Source organism: Hypanus sabinus, chromosome 20 (genome assembly GCF_030144855.1).
Source record: "Hypanus sabinus isolate sHypSab1 chromosome 20, sHypSab1.hap1, whole genome shotgun sequence".
NCBI classification, from domain to species: domain Eukaryota; kingdom Metazoa; phylum Chordata; class Chondrichthyes; order Myliobatiformes; family Dasyatidae; genus Hypanus; species Hypanus sabinus.
Window position 1 is genome coordinate 7,043,113 of NC_082725.1, and position 24,448 is coordinate 7,067,560.

General features: G+C 39.4%; 1 protein-coding gene across 3 annotated transcripts in view; it reads left to right on the forward strand.

The window, feature by feature from the left end:
- The window catches only part of LOC132378258 (zinc finger CW-type PWWP domain protein 2-like), a 57,474-nt gene that overhangs the window by 19,273 nt on the left and 13,753 nt on the right, over nt 1-24,448 (forward strand). For 2 of the 3 annotated variants that reach the window (XM_059945021.1, XM_059945023.1), the window contains 6 exons: nt 722-884; nt 7,476-7,590; nt 9,759-9,835; nt 10,662-10,723; nt 13,232-13,305; nt 22,634-22,767. In XM_059945021.1, coding sequence (XP_059801004.1) covers nt 722-884; nt 7,476-7,590; nt 9,759-9,835; nt 10,662-10,723; nt 13,232-13,305; nt 22,634-22,767 — 625 coding nt within the window. Of the gene's footprint in view, nt 1-721; nt 885-7,475; nt 7,591-9,758; nt 9,836-10,661; nt 10,724-13,231; nt 13,306-22,633; nt 22,768-23,588; nt 23,918-24,448 lie in introns of those variants that run through there. The other variant, XM_059945022.1, reaches the window with a different exon arrangement.

Genomic DNA, 24,448 nt, shown 5'->3' on the forward strand with positions numbered 1-24,448 from the left:
AATTCCAGGAATGAAAGGGTTATCATATGAGAAAAGTTTGATGGCTCTGGGCCTGTATTTGCTGGAATTTAAAAGGACAAGAGGGGATCCCACTGAAACTTTTCAAATGTCGATTGACCTAGACAGAGCAGATGTGGAAAGGATTTTTTTCCTATGGTGGGGGATTGTAGGACAAGAAGGCACAGCTTCAGGATAGAGGGGCATTCATTTAAAACAGAGACGAGGAGAAATTTCTTTAGCCATAGGCTGGTGAATTTGTGGAATTTATTACTACAGGCAGCTGTGGAGGCCAGGTTTTTGAGTGTATTTAAGGCAGAGCTTGATAGGTTCTTGACTGACCACAGCATCAAAGTTTACGTGGTGAAGGCCGGGGTGTGGGGGCTGAAGAAGGGATAAAAGGATCAGCCATGATTGAATGGTGGAGTTGACTCAATGGGCCATATGGCCTAATTCTACTTCTATGTGTTATGGTCTTATTTGTATTGTTATTATTTACCACCAAGACGAGTTATATTGGATTTTTATGATTAACAGGAATTTATGCCTCAATGAGTGTTTTTATTTACATGATTATAAACTTATGTTATTGACCATTAAACCATTATTGAATGTATTTCTATGAATATAGTTGGTCTTCAGACTTTTTTCCCCTAAACCACAGCACTGTTTAGTTCTACTTGTGTAATTTCATGTTGTTAAATAATTAACTTTACTTCATCAGATGGCCTTCCATCCTCTGTCCCGATGGTTTGACTGGAGAATATGTAATATATGACAAAGATGGTTATGTGGAACAATATCATACAGAATTCTTGGGGAAGCCACATACCAGGTCTTGGATTTCAGTGGGTCAAGTTGAGCCTTATTACACAAGAGGCAAATTGGTAAGCAGATGTCTGAATTAAATTTAAATTGTAGAAGCCTCAAAGATTTACTTTGTTTGGACAGTTGTCTTACCAAATTTCAATATCAGTTATATTGTGTACTAATTTTGGCATCCACGACTTACACAGATTAAAATTTTGGAGTTAGCATCTTTCAAAGTTGTATTGTTCAAATTGAATAGAGTGGTTGTTGGAAATCCAAAACAAAACAAAAAATGTTGGACGTACTCAAGATTCCAAGCAGCATCTTTGGAACTCTAGCTAAGTGTTTACTTCTTTACTTCTGCTCTGTTACTTTATATCAAACATCAGAAGAGATTTCAGAGATGCCATTTTAAAAATATGTAAAGTTTATACAATAACTCACCATTTTATTGGAATTAATTTTGAAATTAAAAAATATATTTTAATGTCAAGTTACAATTTTTATTTTCATTTGCTATTTTGTATAAAGATTCAAGGCACATTGAGTTATTTATTCATCCATTTATTTATTTACTGATTGATTGATTGAGATACAACGTGGAATAGGCCTGGCCCTTTGAGCCGTACTGCCTGCAACCCCCAGTTTCACCCTAGCCTAATCACGGACAATTCACAATAACCAATTAACCTGCTAACTGGTATGCCTTTGGAACATGGGAGGAAACCAGAGCATCTGGAGGAAACCCATGCACTCCACAGGGAGGATATATAAACTCCTTATAACCATATAAACCATATAACAATCACAGCACGGAAACAGGCCATCTTGGCCCTCCTAGTCCGTGCCGAACCCTTAATCTCACCTAGTCCCACCTACCCACACTCAGCCCATAACCTTCCACTCCTTTCCTGTCCATATACCTATCCAATTTTACCTTAAATGACACGACTGAACTGGCCTCTACTACTTCTACAGGAAGCTCATTCCACACAGCTATCACTCTTTGAGTAAAGAAATACCCCCTCGTGTTTCCCTTAAACTTCTGCCCCCTAACTCAAATCATGTCCTCTAGTTTGAATCTCCCCTACTCTCAATGGAAACAGCCTGTTCATGTCAACTCTATCTATCCCTCTCAAAATTTTAAATACCTCGATCAAATCCCCCCTCAACCTTCTACGCTCCAATGAATAGAGACCTAACTTGTTCAACCTTTCTCTGTAACTTAATTGCTGAAACCCAGGTAACATCCTAGTAAATCATCTCTGCACTCTCTCTAATTTATTGATATCTTTCCTATAATTCGGTGACCAGAACTGCACACAATATTCCAAATTTGGCCTTACCAATGCCTTGTACAACTTCAGCATTACATCCCAACTTCTGTACTCAATGCTTTGATTTATAAAGGCCAGCGTTCCAAAAGCCCTCTTCACCACCCTATCTACATGAGACTCCACTTTCAGGGAACTATGCACAGTTATTCCTAGATCTCTCTTTTCCTCTGCATTCCTCAATGCCCTACCATTTACTCTGTATGTTCTATTTGGATTATTCCTGCCAAAATGTAGAACCTCACACTTCTCAGCATTAAACTCCATCTGCCAACGTTCAGCCCATTCTTCTAACCAGCATAAATCTCCCTGCAAGCTTTGAAAATCCACCTCATTATCCACAACACCTCCTACCTTAGTATCATCAGCATACTTACTAATCCAATTTACCACCCCATCATCCAGATCATTTATGTATATTACAAACAACATTGGGCCCAAAACAGATCCCTGAGGCACCCCGCTAGTCACCGGCCTCCATCCCGATAAACAATTATCCACCACTACTCTCTGGCATCTCCCATCTAGCCACTGTTGAATCCATTTTATTACTCCAGCATTAATACCTAATGACTGAACCTTCTTAACTAACCTTCCATGTGGAACTTTGTCAAAGGCTTTGCTGAAGTCCATATAGACTACATCCACTGCCTTACCCTCGTCAACATTCCTCGTAACTTCTTCAAAAAATTCAATAAGGTTTGTCAAACATGACCTTCCACGCACAAATCCATGCTGGCTACTTCTAATCAGATCCCGTCTATCCAGATAATTGTAAATACTATCTCTAAGAATACTTTCCATTAATTTACCCACCACTGATGTCAAACTGACAGGTCTATAATTGCTAGGCTTCCTTCTAGAACCCTTTTTAAACAATGGAACCACATGAGCAATACGCCAATCCTCCAGCACAATCCCCGTTTCTAATGACATATTAAAGATCTCCGTCAGAGCTCCTGCTATTTCTACACAAACTTCCCTCAAGGTCCTGGGGAATATCCTGTCAGGACCCGGAGATTTATCCACTTTTAAATTTCTTAAAAGCGCCAGTACCTCCACCTCTTTAATTGTCATAGGTTCCATAACTTCCTTACTTGTTTCCCACACCTTAGACAATTCAATATCCTTCTCCTTAGTGAATACAGAAGAGAAGAAATCATTCAAAATCTCTCCTATCTCCTTCGGTTCCACACATAGCTGACAACTCTGATTCTCTAAGGGGCCAATTTTATCCCTCACTATCCTCTTGCTTTTAATATAACTGTAGAAACCTTTTGGATTTACTTTTACCTTATTTGCCAAACCAACCTCATATCTTCTTTTAGCTTTTCTAATCTCTTTCTTAAGATTCCTTTTACATTCTTTATATTCCTCGAGCAATTCCTTTACTCCATGCTGCCTATATCTATTGTAGACATCCCTCTTTTTCTGAACCAAATTTCTAATATCCCTTGAAAACCATGGTGCTCTCAAACCTTTAACCTTTCCTTTCAACCTAACAGGAACATAAAGATTCTGTACCCTCATAATTTCACCCTTAAATGACCTCCATTTCTCTATTACATCCTTCCCATAAAACAACTTGACCCAATCCACTCTCTCTAAATCCCTTCACATCCCCTCAAAGTTAGCCTTTCTCCAATCAAAAATCTCAACTCTAGGTCCAGTCCTGTCCTTCTCCATAATTATATTGAAGCTAATGCTATTGTGATCACTGGACCCGAAGTGCTCCCCAACACATACATCTGTCAGCTGACCTATCGCATACCCTAACAGGAGATCCAACACTGCCCCATCTCTAGTCGGTACTTCTATGTATTGTTGCAAAAAACTATCCTGCACACATTTCACAAACTCTAAACCATCCAGCCCTTTTACAGAATGAGCTTCCCAGTCTACGTGTGGAAAATTAAAATCTCCCACAATCACCACCTTGTGTTTACTACAAATATCTGCTATCTCCTTACACATTTGCTCTTCCAACTCACGCGCCCCATTAGGTGGCCTATAATACACTCCTATCAGTGTTACTGCACCTTTCCCATTCTTCAATTCCACCCAAATGGCCTCCCTAGAGGAGCTCTCTAATCTATCCTTCCAAAGCACCGCCATAAGATTTTCTCGGACAAGCAATGCAACACCTCCTCCTCTGGCCCCTCCTACTCTATCACACCTGAAGCAACTAAACCCAGGAATATTTAGTTGCCAAACACACCCTTCCTGCAACCATGTTTCACTAATAGCTACAACATCATAATTCCAGGTATCAATCCACGCTTTAAGCTCATCCACCTTTCTTACAATGCTCCTAGCATTAAAATAGATACATTTAAGATACTCTCCATCTCCTCCTCTCTTTCCATCCCTAACAATGCATTCAAATTTATTATCCTTTTCTTTCTTCTCCCCTACGTCTTCAGGCTGAGCGCATCCCTTCTCCATCACCTGCCGTTCCTCCCTCACACACTGTCTATTTACTTGCTCCACTGGTGAACTAACCTCCTCTCCCATAGTCTCCTCAAATAGTCTCCTGCCCCCCCCATCTTACTAGTTTAAAGTCCGCCCTGTAGCCCTAGCAAACCTCCCCGCTAGGATATTGGTCCCCCCATGATTCAAGTGTAACCCGTCCTTCTTGAACAGGTCACTCCTGCCCCAGAAGAGGTCCCAATGATCCAGAAACTTGAATCCCTGCCCCCTGCTCCGATCCACAGCCACGCATTCATCCACCACCTAATTCTATTCCTACTCTCACTGTTGCGTGGCACAGGCAGTAATCCCGAGATTACTACCCTTGCGGTCCTTCTTCTTAACTGCCTTCCTAACTCCCTATACTCTCGTTTCAGGACCTCTTCCCCTTTCCTTCCTATGTCATTGGTACCTACATGTACCACGACCTCTGGCTCTTCACCCTCCCACTTCAGGATATCTTGGACGCGATCAGAAATGTCCCGAACCCTGGCACCAGGGAGGCAAATTACCATCCGGGACTCCCGGTCACCTCCACAGAAACGCCTGTCTGAGCCCCTAACTATTGAGTCCCCTATTACTATGGACCTCTTTCTTCTAACCCTACCCTTCTGAGCTACAGGGCCGTCCTCTGTGCCGGAGGCTCGGCCACTGTCACTCCCACCAGGTAGGCTGTCCCCCCCAACAGTACTCAAACATGAGTACTTATTGTCAAGGGGTACAGCCACTGGGGTACTCTCTAGTACCTGCCTCTTCCCCTTCCTGACTGTAACCCACCTATCTGCCTCCCGTGGTCCCGGAGTGACCACCTGCCTGTAACTCCTCTCTATCACCTCCTCACTCTCCCTGACCAGGCGAAGGTCATCGAGCTGCAGCTCCAGTTCCCTAACTCGGTCCCTCAGGAGCTGCAGTTCGGTGCATCTGGCACAGATGTGGACGTCCGGGAGGCTCGGAGACTCCAGGATCTCCCACATCCGACACCAAGAACAACAAGCTGCTCTCACACTCTTACCTCCCAAATAACTGAAAATACAAGAACTAAAAGATAAGCCTACTGTGCCCTCTTCCGCCTAAGCACTCTGAGCCCAAGCCCTACACTCTGTGGCCGGCTCACTCCCAAGCCCTACACTCTGTGCCCGGCTCACTCCCAAGCCCTACACTCTGCGCCCGGCTCACTCCCAAGCCCTACACTCTGCGCCCGGCTCACTCCGCTGCCCGCAAACGAAGCTGCCCGCTTCTTAAGGCGGCATTCTTTATATATCTTCCCTCCTTCCCGGGCCTCCTTCACGCGCCTGCGCAGTCCCGCCTCTCAGAACTCCGATCTGAGAAGCAATTGGGCAATTTGAAAATGGCCGCCGCCGCACTTCCTCTCAAGCCTCGCTGTCCTCTTCCAAAAGAGAACTACCTCACTCAGTATCTCCTTTATATATCTTCCCTCCTTCCCGGGCCTCCTTCACGCGCCTGCGCAGTCCCGCCTCTCAGAACTCCGATCTGAGAAGCAATTGGACAATTTGAAAATGGCCGCCGCCGCACTTCCTCTCAAGCCTCGCTGTCCTCTTCCAAAAGAGAACAGACAGATGATGTTGGAATTAAACTCCCACGCCCCAAGTTGTAATAACATTGCACTAACCACTACGCTATGTTGCATTCGGTAAATACCAATTGGATAGAAGAGAAAAATGTTAAATCTTTAGTAATACATAGTTAACAGCAATATTAGTCTAGACAAACAAATCTTTCTGTGTTCTTCTGTATGAATATGAAAATGCCACATCAAAAAGGGAAAGTCAGTAAGGAAACGGGTATCCCTGGTGCCTGGGAATGTCGACGTGCACTTATTGCCAACCAAAGAATTGTATTACTCTTGATGATCCATTGTTCATATTCCTTATGCACCTTTGAAAGGAAAGGTGCGAAGAATATTTTCCAAAACAGTTTAATGATTATAAAAAAGGAACAATCCCTCATACTCCTGATCAAATGTTAGGAAATTTATCAGCTTTATATATGGAGACCTGTGGGACCCGTAGGAAGATGCTATTGCAGTAGTCACCTGTTGGATGATTTGTGCCCATATCCTCATACTCCCATGTGTTTGCATGTCAGGTGCACAGAAGGCATAGAAAGACCATCATGTACTTCATGGTCCACACAAGTCCTCAAATTTCTTCCACAAAATTTGATCTAGAACCAGGAATCACTGTCTTAAATTCAGGGCTGTCCATTCAAGATTGCAATAAAAGAAATTTCTGCATGTAGCATATGATAAATATTTGGAATTCTCTATGCCAAAGGGTTGTGGAGTTGTTGCTGGAATACTCAAAGTAGGGATCAATACTTTTTTAGATATTAAGAGAATGAAATATATCCATATGATTGCTTGAAGAGGCACAAGAGGCAGGATAAACTGCTTGCACTTCTAGCCTTTATGACCATATGTTTAAACATAGTCCACAGACAAAATTTATACAATAAAATATATTGGATCTTTTTGTTTTGGTTCCCCTGCCTATCATGTTATTGTACTCCCACTAAAATTTACTTTATCAATTCTCTTTTAAGTTTCTTTTTCCTTTTTGGAAAACATTTGCATTTTTTCTCATTTTTTGGAGACGTTATTCAGGACTTAACTTGGCAATAATCAGTTCTAATAATGATATCTCTTTTATATCTTAACTGTTGCTTTTGAAACCGTTGTTCAACAGTCTTTCACCATAACCATCTTGCTTGTATTTAGATGAGTCTAGCAGTTATTTTCTGAATCTTTGTGAAGCACCTGTGACTTCTTTGTTAAAAGAAAATCCAGAATCTTGTCAAAATTGTTGCAAGAAAACTTCTATTATTATACATTCTTTATATCTGCAGGCAGAACACTTCAAAAGATCCACACAGTGGTATAAAAGTGCATTGGAGGAAGCAAGAAAGTTGTTAGAACTTACGACTCAAGAAAGACTAAAAATGTGCAAGCTAAGCAATGATGGTATATTGCAAATTTATTAATGATTAACATTAAGAATCTGGTACAGGCTAAATTATTTAGTATTGTCCAGCGAAGCTTTCATGTATCATAGTCCTGGGAGGTAACTGATAATGATGCCCTTAGACTTCTTTTTGACATCTTGTCCTGTCGTGACAACAGTGCCACATTAACCTCCTCTGCTCCACTGAGAAAAGACCTAGCTTCTCCAGTCTCTCCTCATTACCAAATTGCTTGAACTCCTGAAATCTCGCAAGAGCTATCACATCCTTCTTAAAACTTTATGACCAGAACTACATATAATACTCCAGTAGAGATCTAAGTTTTATAGTTGTAGCAAAACCTTTCTACTAATTGTATTTAATGCCTTGACTATTGAAAGGCAGTATCCTATATTCCTTACTAACCATGTAATCTACTTGTAATGCTGCTTTCAATGATATATGGACTTGTACGCTAAGGTTTCTGCATTCCTCGGTAGTCTCTAATATATTACCAATATATGCCTGAGCCTCGTTAGTGATTCCAAAATACAACACCTCACATTTGTATGCAAGATTCCATATGACTTGGAATTTTCCTTCCTAATCTGCACACATGGAAGAACCGTCTGAATTTTATAGATCAGTAATTAGAATTGGGATGATCTGAACTCTGGGATGGAGATGGCAAAGTTTGAACAGTTTGCTACTCCTTGTGTAAATTGACTTTATTTCAGCATGGAGCTGGATCTGAGGTGTAGGATTGAGATAAGGGTTAGTGCAATGAAAGCCAAGATTGTCCCTGGTCAACACAAGGATTGGGTCTGTGATAGACTAAACGCTTGCAATTTATTGTGTCAAAGGCGTTCTTCAGTGCTGTCGAGACTACCTACAGTACAGACACCCAAAGATCTGAAACTCAGAAAAGGAAGAGACATTATGAAGTACAAGAGCCAGCCATGACTTTTTGAAGATCTCCATAGCTCTGTCTTTAACATATGCTGTATGTCCTTGATTCTATCTTACCTATGCAGTTTAATCTCAGTGCTATGGCAGAAGTCTGATGTGCAGGCCTCATCTTGCTCGTCATAACCCTATCTTCTTCAGAGATTCAAGGAGGGCATGCCAGAGAATCATGACCAAATGGTAATACCACAGAACACCCTTAAGGTTAACTTGCAGGTTGAGGTGAGGAAAGCAAATGCAATGTTAGCATTCGTTTCAAGAGATCTAGAATATAAGAGCAGGGATGTGATGCTGAGGCTTTATAAGGCACTGGTGAAACCTCACTCTGAGTATTGTGAACAGTTTTGGGCTCCTCATCTAAGAAAAGATATGCTGGCATTGGAGAGGATTTGGAGGAAGTTCACAAAGATGAGTCCGGGAATGAAAGGTTAATATATGAGAAATGTTTGATGGCTCTGGACCTGTACCAGCTGGAATTTAGAAGTATGAGAGGGGATCTCATTGAAACTTTTCGGATGTTGATAGGCCTAGACAGTGTAGTTGTAAGGACTTTTTCCCATGATGGGGTATTCTAGGACATGAGGGCACAGCCTCAGAATAGAGGGGCATTCATTTAAAACAGAGATGAGGAGAAGTTTCTTTAGCCATAGAGTGGTGAATTTGTGGAATTTATTACCACTGGAAACAGGTTTTCTTGTCATTTGCTACAGGGAAAATCATAGCAAGGATCCTATTTATCCACTGATTCTCAGTGACATGTTGCAATGAGAATTCTAAGTACTAATTAAGAGGTGCAACAATATTTGTACTATATTATAGGTACAAGAGCCTTGGGTCCCACACCACCAGTTTCAGGAACAGTTATTACCTTACAACCATAAGGCTCCTGAACTGGCATGGATAACTTTACTCACCACAACTCATGTTCTCATTGTTATTTTTTTATAATATATACATATATAGCAAATTTGTCTCCTTTTGCATATTTGTCAGTCTATATTTATGTATAGTTTTTAAATAAATTCTGCTATATTTTATTTTCCTGTAAATGCCTGCAAGAAAATGAATCGCAAGACTGTGTATGGTGAGATTTATGTACTTTGATAATATTTACTTTTACTTTGAACATTACTTTGACTAGCCTATCTTGCATAAGATTAGGAACAGTCAACATATATTTCCATTGTATTAATAATGTGCATTGTGTGCTATTTTTCTTTCTAGTGTTGAAGAAATCAGACAGTAGAAAGAGTGGAGAAATTGTGCGAAATAAATCAATTGCAGGGGAAAAAGAGAAAATGGTGAGCTCTTAGATAGATACATGGATGATAGAAAAATGGAAGGCTATGGAAGAAGGAAGGGTTAGATTGATCTTGAAGTAAGTTAAAAATCAGCACAACATTGTGGGATGAAGGGCCTGCACTGTGCTATAAGGTTCTATCTTCCTTTTTCAAAGTTCCCTTAGTTGCTTGGAACTTCACATTAGTATAAATCTCTTATAATTTTACAAATAAATGTTTAAAGAATCAATGTTACAGTGAAACCTCTATACACATTGTATTTGTGTGAAAAATTAATTTGAAGTTAAATAATGGCTTAAATTTTATGAATGATGGCAAAAGGATTGTGCTGGTTATTCAAATCTCTTATACTTGCCTGGATGATTTCTGTATATTTTTACACTGAAAGTCACTGTGGTTAGTACTTCTGGCACAGCACTGCCTCAACAGACGTTTGATTAGGGCTTTCAATTAATTTCTGGTTATATGTGTGATTAATGCATATTCATATATTTAAAAACGTTTAGACTATGTTATTGGGGCTCAATCTACTATTTTCATCTGAAGCCTGGATAGGATTCTCAATTTATGCAGGACTCTGTTCAGGGAGCAACACTACTACAAAATGATTGTTCTATCATGCCTATCAATGAAATTGTATTGGCAGTTCAACATTAAAGTGTGGGTGGAAGATGTCAGGCTAAATCTGGAATGGTACAATAGAAACAGGAAATTAATCCCATAAAATATCCCGTTTTCATATGTGCGGTCCTAAATAAAACCAAAATTTCTAACTCAGAATTACCATAAATTGAAAGTGCTGATTAATTTTTAATGGAAAAATTAGGTGAAAGACCACCAGAAGTCTAAAAGATGGATAAGACAATCTGCACCAAGAAAACATAAGAGGTAAGTTGAAGCACATGAAATTGGATTCATTTTGATTATATAATAATAATAAATGTAAAGGGTTAGAAATTGTTTACATTCAAAGTAGGTGTGCAACATGAGGAAACATGGCACCCATCCTTGCTCTTGTGAGTACAAGAATCATATGTTGCTGGGACCCCATAGTACTAATAAGCCCCTGCTTATTACTCAGCTTAATATGTATGTGCTTATTTGGGCTAGGTGGATGAGAAAATTGAGCAGTATTTGTGCCTTCTGCAGAGAGCAGAACCTGTTAAAAGAATCAGGAGGCTGAGAAATTTGATCCCACCACATTACATCTAGAATGGCATAATTAAAAGGAGCTGCAGCATTTGGATCTAGGTGAAAAGGGGCAAAGAGAATTGTGACATTGCATTACCTTACATATTTTGAATAAATTTCATATAGCAGGTACTTGAAGTATTTCTCAATCTTCTCAAGCCATTTATAGTTAACATTCTGAAAGTGTGAATGGTTTTACAGCCTTCTGAGGCTGGATTTTATTCTCTTGATAAGTTAAGAATGATCATTTTAAGCAGTATGTGGGAATCCTGGAAGATAGTAAAATGCATCTATCAGAGTCCTTATAATCCACTCCTTTCACATTTCTCGTCACTTGAGGTTTCGTTAGGAATTAGCAATGGAAATGGGATAATAACCCAAAACTTAAAGGTTCCCTTTTAACAATCATGTATTTTAGAATCGGGAATTGTATATTTTAGACATATGACTCCAAATGTTCAAGTGCTTATTTTAATTATGTCATCCTAAATGTGATTGGGTGGGATCAGGTTCCTCAACCTTCTCTTCTGATTCATCTAAAAACCCCTGTATTCTTGTTTCTTGTATGGGCCCAAGGCTGATGCCTGTGTTATGTTGTGCATGACAAAGTACACCATGACCACTTGGATACTCTGGGAGTTTGTATATAGGCTTTGTTCAATAATTTTTAACAAGTTGAAAGATTGCCCTGTCATATACCAGCTTGTCATTTGTCATTTGTGGTGTTGCTCCTGGCTTCATTTGGTGTTCTTTTTTGTAATCGTCAATCTCGTTTTCTGGTTATCTTGTATCAGAGGAGCTTCCCTGCAGTTCTGCTCTAAAGTAAGAAGAGATAAGGGTTAGAGAATTATTCAGAATGACAATGTCATGACAATTACCGAGGGAGCTTGTACACATTTGCATAAGTTTCTTTCTGTGGTGGACTCAGTTTCATATTGATGACATGAAAACTGTAGCAGTTGCTGTACACTCTTCAATGATTTGGGTCTGCCTTAATTGGCAGATGGATATATTCAGTAATATCCACACCTATTGGAAGCTGGCCGTCAGCTAAAATCCAAGCATCTGTTCATTCTGATCAGGTGTATTGCGAGGAAAGTGGTTGTGGCAGCAAGCCAATGTGAGAACCATAATCGGCAGGTTCTCACTAGAGGTTCGAAGAATGATGGATGATTTATCTGAAACATACAGAACCGTTATGGGGTTTGATAGGGTAGTTGCAGAAATGATGCTTCCCCTGGCTGGGTATCAAGAATGAAGTTTGTAAATAAGGACAACACAAGTGAATGTGCAGATGCTGGAAATAAATTTTAAAAAAACACGAAATGCTGACAGAACTCAGCAGGCCAGACAGCATCTATGGGAGGAGGTAGTGACGACGTTTCGGGCCGAAACCCTTCATCAGGAGTAAAGTAACGTGGGATGGTCGAGGGGGGATAAGAAGTGGGGGGAGGGATAAAGTAGAGAGCTGGGAAGTGATAGGCTGGAGGGAAATGGGCTAGGGGGAAGGTGGAGAATTATGGGAAATAAAAGAGAAAGAAAGGTAGGGCTGGGGGGAGAGATTAGAGTGAGGGGGGAAAAGAGAGAGAAAGAGAACCAGACTAAAATAATAGATAGGGATGGGGGTAAGGGTGGGGGGCAGGGCTATCAACGGAGGTCAGTGAGTTGGATGTTCATGCCAGCAGGAAGGAGGCTACCACATTCTCCCTATGTGTGGTTAGTGCAGCAAAGTAGCACAGGTAAAATATCATCCATAATTTAATTAAATAACAGAAAAGGCACAAGGTGCTCAATGACCTACATCTATATTTGTTTCTTATATGCTTGCTTTCCAATGTCTTCCACATATGTAGTCAATCCATTGAAGTGTTTACTCCGATTAGGTAACTTAGACATCGTGGACCTAAAACATTACAAAAAGGCAACTTGTTAAAATCCAGAAGGAACACCAGTGAATTTGAGTTCCTTCAGCATTTTTTGTGTGTTGCTTTGGATGTCCAACATTTAGAGATTTTTTTGTGTTTGTTATAAGCTTTCAAGTATTATAATTGGTAATTATTCATTAATTATTGATGGCAATAGATTGATGACTGAAATTTGTTAACTACTATAAAAGGGCATTTCATATTATTTTTAACATATTTTAGATTTATACTTTATAACACACCAGATTTTCATGGATATGGTGCTACTTGTTATTTTCAGGAAAATTCAAAGGACTACACAGGAATCTTCATTAACAATTGGACAAAATGATATATTGGCAAATGAAACCAATAGTATGTATCATTTTTGAGTATTAGCAAATGAAAACTAAAGATTAAGTGAAATTTATGAGGGTTTATTATTAGGTCTTTGGATTTTCATCTCTAGCCTCTCTTTTGGACACAAGGCTCTGATTTTATATTTAATATCTAAATATTATTAAAGAGGAACCAGAGGATCAGAAAATCCTTCTCAAAATGTGACAAATCACATTATGAAAATGAGGATAGGGTAAAGAGAATTAATGAATAAACCCAGGTAAAGCATCAGGTCAACAGGCCATCCAGGCCATGCTCTGTTCTCGCAGCTGCCATCAGGAAGGAGGTACAGGAGCTTCAGGTCCTATACCACTAGTTTCAGGAGCAGTGATTATCCCTTATCCAATAGGCTCTTGAACAGGAGAGGATAATGTCTCTCAACTAGAGGATCAGAGGGATCTTGGGGTCCAAGTCCAGAGGACACTCAAAGCAGCTGCACAGGTTGACTCTGTGGTTAAGAAGGCATACGGTGTATTGGCCTTCATCAATCGTGGATTTGAATTTAGGAACTGAGAGGTAATGTTGCAGCGATATAGGACCCTGGTCAGACCCCACTAGGAGTACTGTGCTCAGTTCTGGTCGCATTGATCGTGTGGATAGTCAGAGGCTTTTTCCCAGGGCTGAAATGGCTGCCACAAGAGGGCACAGGTTTAAGGTGCTTGGGAGTAGGTACAGAGGAGATGTCAGGTGTAAGTTTTTATGCAGAGGGTGGTGAGTGCATGGAATGGGCTGCCGGCAATGATGGTGGAGGCAGATACAAGATCACAAGACAATGGAGCAGAAGTAGGCCATCAGCCCATCGAGTCTGTTCTGCCACTCCACCATGAGCTAAACTATTCTCCTGTCTAGTTCCAATTTCCAGCTTTTTTCCCATATCCCTTGATACTCTGACTAATTAGATACCTGTCAATCTCCTCCTTAAAAACCCTCAATGATTGGGCCTCCACCGCTGTATGTGGCAACAAATTCCATAAATCCACGACCCTCTGGCTAAAAAATTTCTCCTCATCTCTGTTTTAAATGGGTACCCTCTAATTCTAAGACTGTGACCTCTTGTCCTGGACTCGCCCACCAAGGGAAACAGCCTTTCCACATCTACTCTGTCCAACCCTTTCAACATTCGAAATGTTTCTATGAGATCCCCTCTCATTCTTCTATACTCTAATGAATACAATCCAAGAGCCGACAAACACTCCTCATATGTTAGTCCCTGCATTCCAGGAATCATCCTCGTGAATCTTCTCTGAACTTTCTCCAACATCAGCACATCCTTTCTAAGATAGGGGGGCCCAAAACCGCACACAGTATTACAAATGAGGTCTCACCAGTGCCCCATCGAGCCTCATCAACATGTCCTTACTCTTATACACTATTCCTTGATATTCTTATATGATAGGGTCTTTTAAGAGACTTTTGGATAGGTACATGGAGCTTAGAAAAATAGAGGGCTGTGGGTAACCCTAGTAATTTCTAAGGTAGGGACTTGTCCGGCACATCTTTGTGGGCCGAAGGGCCTGTATTGTGCTGTATTTTCTATGCTCTATCTTCAGCTTCACTCACCCCATCACTGAACTGTTCCCACAGCCTATGGAACCTCTTTCAAGGACTCTTCATCTCATGTTCTCAATATTTATTGCTTGTATATTCATTATTATTATTTTGGGTGATTTTTTTATTTGCACAGTTTGTTTTTTGTACATTGGTTGTTCATCATATTTTGTGCAATTTTTCATTAATTCTAAAGTATTTCTTTGTATTTATTCTGAATGCTCACAGGAAAATGAATCTCAGGGCTGTATATGGTGACATATACAGTATGTACTTTGAAAATAAATATACTTTGAACTTCAAAGTAAGCAGGTCAGAGTGTGGGAGTTTGATTAGAAAACTAACCAAAGTTTACTCCTCGATTTCATGCCTGCAATAAAAATAGGTAGCTCACTTTTCATTCCATACAAGGCAAAATGAATAGAACCCGTAAACCTTTGCATTGGAACAGTAAGGATTGATCTTTCACTATGAGATGTTTCCATTACTCAACTCTCAGTCTTCTAGAAAATCTTACCCTAGAAACCCTTCCCCTTCGCAAAATAGTGCAATGCTGTTGAAAACAAGGCTTAATATGTGGTAGAGCAATATTATACAAAACTACAGACCTTGGCATATGGTAAGAAATCTGCCTATATTCCTGGACCTTTTCACACAAAACATGCCTTCTGCAGGCTTTATTTTCAAATGGATTGATTGGCTTTTCTGAATCACCTTTCCATTTTCTGTTGTTACAGCTTTCACATTTAGACTAGCAACACTCTGTTAAGTAGAAGAGTATTCCTGGTTTTGTGCATCCTCTTAAACATTGGTTCCTAAGTCTGCAGCTGTGAAGCCAGCTTGAAATTATGTATGAGATCTATAGTGTGTGCTGAAAGTGACACAATACAGCCTTAACCAGGACAGCCTGATGATGGTGTTCTAGAAATCCCACAATAGTGTATTGTGAACATTATTAGAATTTAAAAATACCATTAGGATGACACACAATGCTGGTTTAATGACATTAAAAAATAGGAAATTACCTTCTGGTTCCTCTTCACTTCATAGTTAGTTTTTTCAGAACTTGTGATATTATATTTGATAATGTTTTCCTAATAGATAAATGAAATAGTTATATCTAGTGCATTTAATTCCTTAAAAATTTAGTGCATGTAACTTGTGTTTTTGTCTCATTTTATTCAATTTCATATTCATACCAACATAAGCACATAGCCCTCAAGCCTCATTGCCATTTGATGAGATCATGACTGATCTATTAATAGCTCTACTCTATATTCTCATGCATTTGCATTCACCATTCACCTTTCATCCCAGTATATAATCTATCCCTACATATTAGGTCACCTCTCATCCTCCGTCGCTCCAAGGAGAAAAGGCCGAGTTGACTCAACCTGTTTTCATTAGGCATGCTCCCCAATCCAGGCAACATCCTTGTAAATCTCTTCTGATTAAAACTAATCCTGAGTTTTACCCAAGAGGAAATAACCTTGCCAGATCGACCCTGTCAAGACCCTTCAAGATTTAATAAAGTCCTCATTTCTGAACTCCAGCAGATACAGCCCTAAACTATCCAACCTTTCTTCAATAAACAAGGTGAATGTGTGCAATTCCTCTAGCAATAAACAAAAACATTCTACTAGCTTTTCTAATTATTTGTCTTATCCCTTCGTGAATCTTGTATCTGGATCTCTCTGCATCCCAGAGAAGTGACTTTCAACAATCTTTCAACAGTTAGAAACAAGTGACTCCTGCAATACCACCATTTAGGTAACAGAAATTTGCCTTTACAGAATTTGTAAATCAGTCTACTACCCGGTTTGCTGTCATGGAATTTATGTGACAAGTAAAATTAATAAATGCAAAATTAATTTTTTTCTCCAATGAACATTTTCTTGGCATATGTGCATAAAAAATAAAATTGCAATATGGATTGTATTCTACAAACAGAGACACTATATTCAAAGATATTTTCAATCTCTCACTGCTACAGTTGGTAGTTCCCAGCTGCTTCAAAACATAGAAATCTACAGCACATTACAGGCCCTTCGGCCCACAATGTTGTGCTGACCGTGTAACCTACTCTAGAAATTGCCTAGAATTTCCTTCACGCATCGCCCTCTGTTTTTCTAAGCTCCATGTACCTATCTAAGAGGCTCTTAAAAGACCCTATTGTATCCATTTCCACCATCACCTCCAGCAAAGCATTCTGTGCACCCAACTCTCTCTGTGTGGAAAAACTAACCCCTGACATCCCCTTGATACCTATTTCCAAGCACCTTAAACTATGCCACCTCATGTTAGCCATTTCAGCCCTGAGAAGAAGCCTCTGGCTATCCACACAATCAATGCCCCTCATCATCTTATGCACCTCTATCAGGTCACCTCTCATTCTCTGTCGCTCCAAGGAGAAAAGGCCAAGTTCACTCAACCTATTCTCATAAGGTATTCTCCCCAATCCAGGCAACATCCTTGTAAATCTCCTCTGCACTCTCTCTATAGTATCCACATCTGCCTGTAGTGAGGTGACCAGAACTGAACACAGTACTCCAAATAGGGTCTGACTAAGGTCTTATACAGCTGTAACATTACCTCACAGCTCTTGAACTCAATCCCATGATTGATGAATGCCAACACACCATGCACCTTTTGAACAACACTGTCGACCTGTGCAGCAGCTTTGAGTGTCCAATGGACACAGACTCCAAGATCTCTCAGGTTCTCCATACTGCCAAGGGTCTTACCATTAATATTACATTCTGTCTTCAAATTTGCCCTACCAAAATGAACCACTTCACACTCATCTGGGTTGAAGAACACCTGCCAATTCACAGCCCAGTTCTGTATCCTATCGATGTCCCACTGTAACCTCTGATAACCCTCCAGACTATCCACAACACCCCCAACATTTGTGTCATCAGCAAACTTACTGACCCACCCTTCTACTTCTTCATCCAGGTCATTTATAAAAATGATATAGAGGAGTGGTCCTAGAACAGATCCCTGTGGAACACCACTGGTCACCAACCTCCATGCAGAATACAAACAATCTACAACCACCCTTTGCCTTCTTTGGGGAGGACAATTCTGGATTATTGAATCCCTTACCTCCTTACTTTCTGCATGGGGAACCTTATCAAATGCCGTACTGAAATCCATATACACTACATCCACTGCTCTACCTTCATCAATGTGTTTTGTTACATCCTCTAAGAATTCAATCAGGCTCGTAAGGCACAACCTGCCCTTGAGCAAGTCATGCTAACTATCCCTAATCAGATTATGTCTCTGTAAATACCCATAAATCTTGCCTCTCAGGATCTTCTCCAACAACTTGAGCACCCACTGAAGTCAGACTCACTGGACTGTCTGTACTCCCTTTCTTGAAAAAGGGAACAACATTTGCAAACCTCCAACCCTCCAGTACTTCTCCTGTCCTTATTGAGGATTCAAAGATCATCGCAAGAGGCTCAGCAGTCTCTCCCTCACTTCCCACAGTAGCCTGGAGTATATCTCATCTGGTCTCGGTGACTTATTTAACTTAATGCTTTTCAAAAGCTCCAGCACGTCCTCTTTTTTAGTGTCTATATGGTCTAGTTTTTCAGTCCATTGTAAGTCATCCCCACAATTGCCAAGGTCTTTTCCCCTGGTGAATACTGAAGCAAAGTATTCATTAAGTACCTCAAAAGGACAGCAATTATACCAGTGCCCAAGAAGAGTAGTGAGAGCTGCCTTAAAGCCTATCATCCAGTAGAACTCACGTCTACGGTGATGAAATGCTTTGAGAGGTTGGTCATGGTGACAATTAACTCCTGAATCAGCAAGGACCTGGACCCACTTTAATTTACCTATTACCACAATAGGTCTATGGTAGATGTAATCACAATGACTCTTCATGCAGCCTTAGATCATCTGGACAATACAAACATCTGTCCGATGCTATTCATTGACTATAGCTCAGCAGTTAACACCACCGTCCTAGAGTCCTTATTGAAAAGCTATAGAGCCTGGGCTTCTGTATTTCCCTCTGTAACTGGATCCTTGACTTTCTAACCGGAAGAACACAGTTTGTGCAGATTAGTAATAACATCTCCTCTTTGCTGATGATGAACACTGGTGCACCTCAGGGAAGTGTGCTTAGCCCACTGCTCTACTGGCTGGGCTTAGCTCAAGGGTCATCTATAGATTTGCTGATGATACAACCACTGTTGGCAGAATCTCAGATGGAGACGAGAGGACATATAGGAACGAGATATTCCAGCTGGTTTAGTGGTGTCACAGCATTAATCTTGCACTCACTGTCAGTAAGACCAAAGAACTGATTGTGATTGTAAGACGAGGGAATACAAACCAATCCTCATAGAGGGATAAGAATATCTCTGAGGATCTAACCTGGTTCCAATATATTGGTGCAGCTATTAAGAAGGCAAGACAGTGGCTATATTTTATTAGGAGTTTGAGGAAATTTGGTTTGTCAGCTGAAGCACTCGAAAACTTCTACAGATGTACCAAGGAGTACATTCTGACAGGCAGAATAACAGTCTGGTATGGAGTGACGGGGGGGGGGGGGGGGGTGGTTGCTCCTGCACAGGACAGAAAGAAGCTACAGAAAGTTGTAAAATTAGTCAGCTCCATCATCAGCACTATCCTCTGTAATATTCAAGACATCTTCAAGGAATGATGTGTCAGAAAGGCAGTGTCTATTATTAAGGACCCCCATCACCAGGACATGCTCTCTTCTCATTGCTACTGTCAGGAAGGGGGTACAGAAGCCTGAAGGCATACACTCAGTGATTCAGGAACAGCTTCCTCCTCTGCCATCTGATTTCTAAATGGACATTGAACCCATGAATACTACCTCATTTTTAATTAATTATTTTTGCACTAATTTTAATTGAACTCTTTACATATATATACTTACTGTAATTGATTTTTTTAATTTATCATGTATTGCATTGTACTGCTGCTGATAAGTTAACAAATTCCATGACGTCTGCCAGTGATATTAAACCTGATTCTGATTTTGATTCCTCTTCCCTAATAATATGGTGATTACTTATAAGGTGTGCTTGCTTGCTTTATTTTTCTTACCAAAATGAACTATTTTACATTTTTCCACATAATACTCCATTTGCCAGATCCTTGTTCAACTTATTTAACATAACTTTATACCTTTGTGGCCTCCTGACTGCTTACTTTCTGACATCATATTTCCCTAGCCAATTTTGTAACCTTGGTGCCCTTATACAAATCATTGATGTGAATTTTGAGAAGTTTACAATTTGTTTTACAGTAGCTTATCAGTCATAACCAATCATTTATGCCTTTTTTACTGCCAGTCAATCTTCACTCCAGAACAATATATTACCTCTGGAAATACGGTGATTCATCTTTATCCACAGCATGTTGCTTCTTCAAAGAAATGTTGATTTCTCATAGGAAATTAACACTGAGCCCCATAGAATGTGTTGTCAGCAAAAGTCTCTTACCATTAAAATTTTATGGTATGAAAGGAGGTTGCTTGGCTCCTTACACCACCCAAAAATTGAATCCAAACCCTCTTTTTGGGGAAATTATGGAATTCTGTGACAATAGATTACTTCTGTGGATTACATCTGCTCATGCTTGTTCATCAATAGACTACTATTATGTATTCCATTGTCTTGTTTCCTTTTCCCCAAACATGCTACCTCATGCTTCTCTCAGTGGATTATATTTCATTGCCCACTGAACCAGTTTATTATTTCTTCCTGTACCTCAGGCTTATTATCTCTTCATTGTTAATCACAAAGCTAGTTATATCATGAACAAACCTTTTATTCATGCTCTGGAATATAAGTCTAAATTGGTTACATGTACAGAAACAACAAGGATATTAGAATTGAGCCCTGTGGAAAAACATTACAAGTAACCTACTGGTCATATAGGCAACTGCCACTGAATCAATTTTGAATCCAACTTGCCACTTATTCATGGATCTCCTGGGGTTATCTATTCTAATCAATCTGGTCTTGTTAATTTGTGGTCTTGTTAGAGGCTAGTTTAATTTTGAAATCGTCCTTATCTAAAAAAAAGCTATTAGTCATACATCATTTTCCTTTATATGATAGCAATGTTTTAAAAGCAATTAGGCAGACATGTGAACATAGGGAAAATGGAGGGATATAGACCATGTACACGCAGATGGAATTAGTATAAGTTGGTATCAGCCACGTGAGCCCAGACAAGCTAAACTGAAGAGTCAGTTTCTGTGTTATACTTTTCTTTTTTTCTATGAAGTATACACCAAATTACTTCATTAAAGTATAATATCTGAAAATGAAAGAATGCATGTCACATCAAACTTAATGTGCCATTGTCAGATTCTCCATTTCCATCAATATGTTGTCCTCTTAAGACTTATGCATACTGTCCTAATTAAGGAGAACTACCTCTGGAGGTTTTAGCTCAGCACACAGCCAGTTATAGTTACAGAAACACAAGAAATTCTGCATATGCAGGAAATCCAGAGTAACACACACAAAATTCTGGAGAAACTCAGCAGGTCAGGCAGCAACTATGAAAAGCAATAATCAGTCAAATTTTTGGGCTAAAACCTTTCATCAAGACCGGCTGAATTCTTCCAGCGTTTTTGTGTGTTACTACAGAGTTACAGAAACTATTGTCAGGTTATCTTCAGCTGAACAGTAAAATAGAGTTAGGACAACCACTTGCCATCAAGATCACTACTTCCTTAAGTCTTTCTGTTTAGCATAATGATCCAGCTGATACCTCAACCAACATACTTTTCCCACATGCATTACAACAAAGATTGATATCAGTCAATATTGTCAAGATCTTAATTTCCTTTTCCACAGAATAATAAAGGCAACAAGCAGACAAAGTCACCACACAAAGTTAAAGTTGTAAGGGTCAATGATGGCAACTATCACAGGGATAGCAGTGCAGTGCCATTCCTTTGCTAACAGAATTTGGTACTATCACCAACATGATTATGCATTGTGAAATGTCTGAATCTACCTCCTGATGCCTCACTGCTTGCAAACACTGTGGTAAATTAGAGAATAAGACAGTGAGATAATTCTGACTGGCTTCTATGTTTAAATGTCAGTTCATAAGACATTACAAAATACATTGAAGATTTTGTGAGCGTGAGAACACTGGGCATAGCGGTGACATGCTTTATCAACTTAGGAAACTCTCTCTGCAATTCTTATAGAGACTTATTTCTAGTTTGGCAGTTATAAACCAGGAGACAGGTATTCTATAACAATATCTTCATTTCCTGCCGTTACGTTGACTTGTTTTCTTTTTGTTGGGACTTCTTCCTTTCATATAATTTAGGAAAATGCGTATGGTCTTCTATAAGGATTGAACAATATTTATCAAGATATATTGCATTGTTTGTTCCAGGGTTGTGCTAAATGTGAGAAAGAGCTTTCTATATGTAGTTCATTAAATTCAAGTCCTATGCGTGAGCCTAATATTTGTCTGCAAATACTAATTAATTTCTGTTTTGTCTCTGATGTGGAGGTGATGGCCTGGCAAAATTTATTATAATGTTTTACAATAAAATATAATTATTCATGGAATTAAATATTTTTAAAATGAAATGCAGTTAAAAATATGAAAACAATTCTTATTTTTATCCATACTCTTGAATCATCCTCATATGTGCATTTTAATCAAATAAATTAGTACAAGCATATAGATATACTATTGTCATATAAGATTAAATCAAAATCTTTTTCTTCAGATATTTTACAGGCAGAAAATTTATTGCAGGATTTGGAACAAATGCTGAAGCAAATTAATGATTCTGACAAACTTGCTCATTCATTTATGCTAGAAAAACCAGATAGAGGCAAAAAACAAGGCCAGAAAAATAAGGTAGGTTCACAGTATACATTACAAAACAATAAAACATCCTTGGACAGATATTTGAGTTTATTTACACTGGACAACAAGGATTTTGCTTCCTGAATACTTTTGGCTATATCTTATGGACTTTAGACTGCTATCATGAAAATCACCTTGAATTTTCCCTATCACACTCCATTTTTTAAAAAAAATCACCTTTATTTGTGATTTCAATTCATAATTCAAGTTAAATAAAATGTTGCCCATAATGTAAGCTGAAAAGTTTTCTAACTTATCCAGGCATGCCTGGGCATTCTTACGTAGGGTGGATGCTGCACAGCAGGACAGGTTTTAGAAAGGCTATAAAAGCAACTCACACACGCCATTCTATGCATTGCATTTATATCGGTTTGTGCTCATGTTGATGCATGTGCTCTACATGCATAGCATATTGTATGTACTCATTATAATAAAGTAATTGTATTTTCAGGAGTATTTGTGATAGCACAATGTCTCACCAAGTTGCAACAGCCGCAATACTTTCTATTATATTTGTGACAAGTATACACTTAAACCTCAAAAGGCGAAGCATGACTCCTCTTATTAAGAAAGCCTATTAGCTCTACTTTGGTTGTAAAATTGGCAACCAAAACAAAGCCTGGGCTCCTTATATTTGTTGCACTACATGCACTGTTGATCTTAGTGCGTGGCTCAGAGGTACTCGGAAGTTGTTCCGATGATATGGCGAGAGCAGAAGGATCATGTGACAGACTGCTATTTCTGTCTGACCAATGTGTCTGGTTTCTCTGCTAAAAACAAGAAATTTATTGAATACCCTATTCTCCCTTCAGCCATGAGACCTGTGCCACATGACAATAGTCTTCCAGTACCAAGACATGGAGTCTAGAGGAGGCAGATGAAGAGGCCATAATGCATGAGTCAGGAATGGAAAGCAACATAGTTACTGATGCGTTGAATGAGCCTCATCTGATAACTCAATCTGAGTTTAATGACCTGGTCAGAGACTTGGGTTTGTCAAAGGCAAAAGCAGAATTATCGGGTTCAAGGCTGCAAGGATGGAATCTGGGGTCACCGGGCACAAACATTTATCTGAAGGATTTCAATATTTGAGTCAGATGTTTCCCAGAATTACTGATGTCAAAATTTAGGAAGGAATTTTTGTTGGTCCACAAATCAAACAATTCATCAATGACAGGCAACTTGAAGAACTTCTAATGGGACTGGAGAAAATTGCCTGGAAGACATTCAAATATGTTGTTGAAAATTTCCCAAGAAACCCACTGGCTGTCGATGGAGTAGCAGCATTTTTATAGTTGCTCCTACTCTACTTAATTTACTGTTTCCAACTTGTTTTGAAAACTTACTTTTAAACGCAATATTGTTTTACGATGGGGGTGCCAAAGCTACTGAAAAAGAAGAGGACCCTCCTATAACTTTGGACTCTATGGAGACACTTTGGAAGCAAAAAAATGAACTTTCAGAAGAGTTCCAGCAGAAATTCCGGCAACTCAGCACTGAATTTAAACAAATGGATGTAAAATAGGATTCTATTCAAAAAACTTAAAGCGAACATGATCAACGGATAAAAGAGAATGAAGACACTTTGACAATGTTGGTTGCAAAGATCGATTACCTGGAAAAGATTTGTGATAAATAGTCAAATGTTAATGAAAAATTAAGACAGAAGGTT